The sequence below is a fragment of the Heteronotia binoei genome, chromosome 1 (genome assembly GCF_032191835.1).
Source record: "Heteronotia binoei isolate CCM8104 ecotype False Entrance Well chromosome 1, APGP_CSIRO_Hbin_v1, whole genome shotgun sequence".
NCBI classification, from domain to species: Eukaryota; Metazoa; Chordata; class Lepidosauria; order Squamata; family Gekkonidae; genus Heteronotia; species Heteronotia binoei.
In genome coordinates this window covers 274873900-274880925 of record NC_083223.1, presented here as the reverse complement: position 1 = coordinate 274880925, position 7026 = coordinate 274873900, and the positions used below count along the sequence as shown (strand labels likewise).

General features: G+C 47.7%; 1 protein-coding gene across 1 annotated transcript; it reads left to right on the top strand.

Moving 5' to 3' along the window:
• Positions 1 to 202: 202 nt before the first annotated feature.
• Positions 203 to 469, top strand: LOC132584768 (feather keratin Cos1-1/Cos1-3/Cos2-1-like). The gene has a single exon (XM_060256721.1). It carries the CDS (start codon positions 203 to 205, stop codon positions 467 to 469), a length of 267 nt encoding a protein of 88 aa, XP_060112704.1.
• Positions 470 to 7026: the final 6557 nt, after the last annotated feature.

Below are 7026 nucleotides of genomic sequence, written 5' to 3'. Positions count from 1 at the left end.
TCCTTCCTTGGAGGTTTTTAAACAGAGGCTAGATGGCCATCTGACAGCGATGAAGATCCTGTGAATTTAGGGGAAGGTGTTTGCAAGTTTCCTGCACTGTGCAGGGGGTTGGACTAGATGACCCTTCTGACTCTATGATTCTAAATGTTACACCACGTTTACTCTGCAACATGCTGTCGTTTCAGCTTGACGTCCATCAGTCATGTGCTCCTACGGATGTCTGCCATGCAGCTCGGGATCTCTGACTCCTTGCGGCGTAGTGAGCGGCCTTAGCCCTTCCTGCGTCAATCAGCTACCCCCCGCGGAGGTGGTGATCCAGCCACCGGCAGTCATCTTGACGATCCCGGGGCCCATCCTCACTGCCAGCTGCGATCCTGTTTCCGTGGGCGGCTGCACACCTTGCATCCCCAGTTGTCCCCCGCGGTGCATGCCGAGACGGTCATCCTGCAACCCGTGTAAACCTTGCTAAACAGAAGACTCGGATAACCGGCTAGGAAACAACAATGGAAAGTTATCAGGACCGATTCAAAACTCCGTTCCCATTCAGAAATGATGAGCGCCCACAGTCCTGGCAGAAGTTAGCTGGCGCTTCAGGTGCTTGACAATTCTGCAAAACAAACAAAACACTCATAACCATAAATATGTATCTCTCTCTCATGCTTATGCTACATATAGATGTCTATTTTAAAAAACCGCTAGTGACATTGTGGTCTATTCCGGGGAAAAGATTTCTGAAAGATGCAGGGCTTATTTTGTCGCTGGAACTCCTTTGCAGTTTGGTGTAGCGGTTAAGTGTGCGGACTCTTATCTGGGAGAACCGGGTTTGATTCCCCACTCCTCCACTTGCAGCTGCTGCATTGGCCTTGGGTCAGCCATAGCTCTCGCGGGAGTTGCCCTTGAAAGGGCAGCTGCTGTGAGAGCCCTCTCAGCCCCTCACAGGGTGTCTGTTGTAGGGGGAGAAGATATAGGAGATGGTAAGCCGCTCTGGGTCTCTGATTCAGAGAGAAGGGCGGGGTATAAATCTGCAGTCTTCGTCTTCTATTAGACCATAGCACCCTGATGTAGCCAAACCTCCAAGAGCTTAAAGGACTCTTAGTACGGGGCCTACTGTAATCTCTTGGAGGATTGGCTACGTTAGGGGCATGTGGCCTAATATGCAAAGGAGTTCCTGCTACAAATAAAAGCCCTGGTAAAATGTATAGGTGGGCTTGGAAGGACGTTTCTGTCTAGCGCCCACTGAAATATTAAGAACATAAGAGAAGCCATGTTGGATCAGGCCTATGGCCCATCCAGCCCAACACCCTGTATCACACAGTGGCCAAAAATTTTTATATATACACACACACTGTGTCTAATAGCCACTGATGGACCTCTGCTCCATATTTTTATCTAAACCCCTCTTGAAGGTGGCTATGCTTGTGGCCGCCACCACCTCCTGTGGCAGTGAATTCCACACGTTAATCACCCTTTGGGTGAAGAAGTACTTCCTTTTATCCGTTTTAACCTGTCTGCTCAGCAATTTCATCAAATGCCCACGAGTTCTTGTATTGTGAGAAAGGGAGAAAAGTACTTCTTTCTCTACTTTATTTTTTGATTGCTGTAAAGGTCTAGGGAGCTACCAAGAGAGAGAAAAAAGCAATAAAAAAGCTGAGAGGGGATTCAAAAATATGGTAGAACATTGGCTTTGCAAGCACAAGGTCCCCGGCTCAACCTCTGACATCTCTTATTAAAGGACCAAGGAGAGGGTGATGTAAAAGACTGCCACAGACACCCTGGGTTGCTGCTACTGATTTTGATGGATCAGGGGTCTTCATCTATGTAAGGCAGTTTCCTGTATTCTTTTACCAGAAAAGCCTAATTTCACTGGGAACAAAACATCCTGATTCTTTACAGCTGCTATGGTTGGCTTGCTCTAAAGAGCTTCAGTGTTTTGCTCCCATACCAATTTTGAATCCATCCACAGACCTATAGCAACCCCTGTAGAGTTAAAAATAACTTTCACTGTCACTATCTGGGTTATTTCCGTTCAACTCACTCCAGAAGGCTTTCTGCCACACCTTGGTTTATTGCGATCCAATAGAGAAGCTGTTCAATTCTTGAGGTGAATTCTTATTTTGCGAAGTGGGAGAAGTGTACTTTGCCTTTGTCTCTTCTTTCTCAATAAAGTTCTCAGTGCATCATACTTACGCTGTCTTCTGCTTGATTGTGGAGTCCTTTTTCCAGTTCTGAAGGCCACTCAGGTCTGACATGTTGACAGAATTCACAATACCATAGAATCATAGAGTTGGTAGGGACCTCCAGGGTCATCTAGTCCAACCCCCTGCACAATGCAGGAAACTCACAAAACACATCCCCCCTAAATCCACAGGATCTTCATTGCTGTCAGATGGCCATCTAGCCTTTGTTTAAAAATATCCAAGGAAGGAGAGCCCACCACCTCCTGAGCAAGCCTGTTCCACTGAGGAATCACTCTAACGGTCAGGAAGTTCTTTCTAATGTTTAGCTGAAAACTCTTCTGATTTAGTTTCAACCCGTTAGTTCTGGTCCTACCTTCTGGGGCCACAGAAAACAATTCCACACCATCCTCTCAATGACAGTCCTTCAAGTACATGAAGATGGTGATCCTATCACCTCTCAGCCACCTCCTCTCCAGGCTAAACATCCCCAGCTCCTTCAACCTTTCCTCATAGGACTTGGTCTCCAGACCCCTCACAGGGGTAAAAACATATACAGGCTATACGACCTAATCCTGTTGGGTCCAGCCACAACTAGAAGATATAGACATGCACTGCGATGTGCCATGCCTGATGCTCCTCACTTAGAGTAGGGAGGGAGGAACAATCTGGTTACATATTGCTCAGGCACAGAGAGTGAGCATGGCTTTCTCTCTGGTTATAGTATTTTTGGAAAGGAAAAAGTCCTCCCAAAAAGGGGCTGGCTTTTTGGCAGGCAGTATCTAGTCTATTCTGGGTACCAGATTGGATGTCCACCTCTAGCCAATGAGCAGACCTGACTCTGGTCACCTGAATGGATCTCCAGGTATCAATGGGACAGGGGAGGCTCCAAAGTGGCAGTTTGGGCAAAGCATGGGTGGAAGCATGGGTGGAGGGGATTAAACAAGCTATCCAAACTTGTCTAAAGATGACAATAGAGGGCCAGGTTGGTATCTAAGGTGACACCCGATCTATACAAAGATCTTCTGGGGAAGACTCTTCTTGCTCTTCTGGCTAGCACCGTCCTTTGTCTGAAGTTCCGTTTGACAAAGACTCGGGCGGTCTGGCAGGATCCACGCCTAAGCTAAGCTTGATTGCCTTATGTAGATGTAACAGATGTCGAGTACGTGAGCCTCTCGCTTCTCTGCCATGGAATCTGGCACTGCAGGAAGATGGTCTCTGATGATGTTAGCCTACCAACATGGCTTTCCCTGGTCAAGGCTGGAAACCGCTTGCCCGGACAATTTCTGGCGACGCGACTTCTTCCACTGCAACGGCCAAGATGGTGAATGCACGGAGCGACTGGAAACTCATCTGTACTTCTGGCTAGCTCTCTTCCAGAGATATAGAGTGCTGTTGTAACACTGAGGCTGTTGGTATTCACATACGTCTCTTATAAAACGGTGGATAAAACCCAAGTTTCACAGCAGATGCGTGTGAGTTAAATCTCCAGTCACCCTGGCAACCAAACGGGTGATTACGATGTCTGTATATAACTCAAATTAGGGGTCTCTTGCTCACAAGAGTAATGGAAATATTAACTGATGTCTCAGCTTTTGGGGGGAAAGTGTAAAAGACTGGGGAAGGCAATGGCAAACCACCCCGTAAAAAAAAGTCTGCCGTGAAAACATTGTGAAAGCAACGTCACCCCAGAGTCGGAAACGACTGGTGCTTGCACAGGGAGACCTTTCCTTTTCCTTATCTGAAGTACCATGAAGCCATATTTGGAATACTGCAGTGTACACATCACCTGCTTTTAACGTTAGGCTTCAAAGGTATAAGGTGATTTCGAGATGGTACCTAACTCCTGCCCAACTTCCGCATTCGATTCCTGATATGTCCCCTCGCTGTTGGGAACGTTGTGGTTCTAAGGCTGCCTATTACCATGCTTGATGGTCATGACCGGTGATTGTCACCTTCTGGAAACAGGTGGTTAAGGAAATTTTCAGAATTACAGGGCTGAAGACCCCACTCTTTCCAAGTTTGATTCTTTTGAACCTTTGGGAATCTGGATTTGCTTTCATGCTCTAAGAGCCCGGTGGCGCAGAGTGGTAAAGCTGCAGTCCTGCAGTCCAAAGCTCTGCTCACGACCTGAGTTCAATCCCGGGTTGACTCAGCCTTCCATCCTTCCGAGGTTGGTCAAATGAGTCCCCGGCTTGCTGGAGGGAAAGTTGTCGATAACTGGGGAAGGCAATGGCAAACCACCTCGTAAAAAAAGTCTGCCGTGAAAACGTTGTGAAAGCAACGTCACCCCAGAGTCGGAAACGACTGGTGCTTGCACAGGGGACCTTTCATTTCCTCTAATATAATGAGAGCCCCATGGCGCTGAGTAGTAAAGCTGCAGTACTGCAGTCGGAACTCTCTGTTCACGGCCTGAGTTCTATCCCAGCAAAAGCTGGTTCAGGTTGCTGGCTCTAGGTTGACTCAGCCTTCCATCCTTCCGAGATCGGTCAAATGAAGAAGAAGAAGATATTGGATTATATCCCGCCCTCCACTCTGAAGAGTCTCAGAGCAGCTCACAATTTCCTTTACCTTCCTCCCCCACAACAGACACCCTGTGAGGTGGGTGGGGCTGGAGAGGGCTCTCACAGCAGCTGCCCTTTCAAGGACAACCTCTGCCAGGGCTATGGCTGACCCAAGGCCATTCCAGCAGGTGCAAGTGGAGGAGTGGGGAATCAAAGCCGGTTCTCCCAGATAAGAGTCCGCACACTTAACCACTACACCAAACTGGCTCTCCCCAGCTTGCTGGATGGAAAGTTGTCGATAACTGGGTAAGGCAATGGCAAACCACCCCGTAAAAAAAGTCTGCCGTGAAAACGTTGTGAAAGCAACGCCACCCCAGAGTCGGAAACCCTGGAAAAGGCTCTTCTATACTTTTCATACGTGATGTTCGATAAATATGGGGCTGCAGCAAATCCAGACCAAGATTTTAACTTGCTATGCATGCTAGGGGGGAAGCTACAATAAGAGTGGTTCAGCGATGGAGCCAGCTGCCGAGGGAACTGTTGAGCTCTCCCGCACTGGCAGTGTTCAAACAGTAGCTGGACAAGCACTTGTCAGAGATGCTCTAGTCTGATCCATGTTGGATCAGGCCAGTGGCCCCTCCAGTCGAACACTCTGTGTCACATAAGAACATAAGAGAAGGCATGTTGGATCAGGCCAATGACCCATCCAGTCCAACACTCTGTGTCACATAAGAACATAAGAGAAGCCATGTTGGATCAGTCCAATGGCTCATCCAGTCCAACACTCTTTGTCACATAACAACAGAAGAGAAGTCATGTTGGATCAGGCCAATGGCCCATCCAGTCCAACACTCCGTGTCACATAAGAACAGAAGAGAAGCCATGTTGGATCAGGCCAATGACCCATCCAGTCCAACACTATGTGTCACATAAGAACAGAAGAGAAGCCATGTTGGATCAGTCCAATGGCTCATCCAGTCCAACACTCTGTGTCACATAAGAACATAAGAGAAGCCATGTTGGATCAGGCCAATGGCCCATCCAGTCCAACACTCTGTGTCACATAAGAACATAAGAGAAGCCATGTTGGATCAGTCCAATGGCTCATCCAGTCCAACACTCTGTGTCACATAAGAACAGAAGAGAAGCCATGTTGGATCAGGCCAATGGCCCATCCAGTCCAACACTCTGTGTCACATAAGAACATAAGAGAAGCCATGTTGGATCAGGGTTGGAATAGATAACTTGCGTGGCCCTTTCTAACTCTGTGATCCTATGATTCTATGGACCAGAAACTAGTACAGAGACTCTGTTACGATAAAAAAAAAAAAGTGAAACAAATGAACTCACACTTTACATATAAATTAATGTTGTGTATGTGAACTGGAATGCGTATATTTAACGGTGTACTTGCCTGGCTGGTGTAGTGAGCCGGTTTGGTGTTGCGGTGAAGTGGGCGGACTCTTCTCTGGGAGAACCGGGTTAGATTCCCCACTCCTCCACTTGCACCTGCTGGAATGGCCTTGGGTCAGCCATAGCTCTCACAGAGCTATCCTTGAAAGGGCAGCTGCTGCGACAGCCCTCTCCAGCGCCACCCACCTCACAGGGTGTCTGTTGTGGAGGAGGAAGATAAAGAAGATTGTAAGGTGCTCTGAGACTCTGAAATTCGGGGTGGAGGGTGGGATATAAATCCAATATAATCATCATTATATTGGGGCTCTTAAGCTTGGGGCTCTTTAGCTTGGAGAAACGTCGACTGCGGGGGGACATGATAGAGGTTTACAAGATTATGCATGAGATGGAGAAAGTAGAGAAAGAAGTCCTTTTCTTTTTCTCCCTTTCTCACAATACAAGAACTCGTGGGCATTCAATGAAATATCTGAGCAGTCAGGTTGAAATGGAGAGAAGGAAGTACTTCTTCACCCAGAGGGTGATTAACATGTGGAATTCACTGCCACAGGAGGTGGTGGCGGCTACAAGCATAGCATAGCCAGCTTTTAGAGGGGATCGGATAAAAATATGGAGGAGAGGTCCATCAGTGGTTATTAGTCACAGTGTATATATATATTTGGTCACTGTGTGACACAGAGTGTTGGACTGGATGGGCCATTGGCCTGATCCAACATGGCTTCTCTTATGTTCTTATGTGACACAGAGTGTTGGACTGGATGGGCCATTGGCCTGATCCAACATGGCTTCTCTTATGTTCTTATGTGACACAGAGTGTTGGACTGGATGGGTCATTGGCCTGATCCAACATGGCTTCTCTTATGTTCTTATGTGACACAGAGTGTTGGACTGGAGGGGCCACTGGCCTGATCCAACATGGCTTCTCTTATGTTCTTATG

Excerpts from the sequence above, each read along its gene's own strand:
- LOC132584768 (XM_060256721.1), top strand. The coding sequence starts at position 203 with ATGTGCTCCTACGGATGTCTGCCATGCAGCTCGGGATCTCTGACTCCT.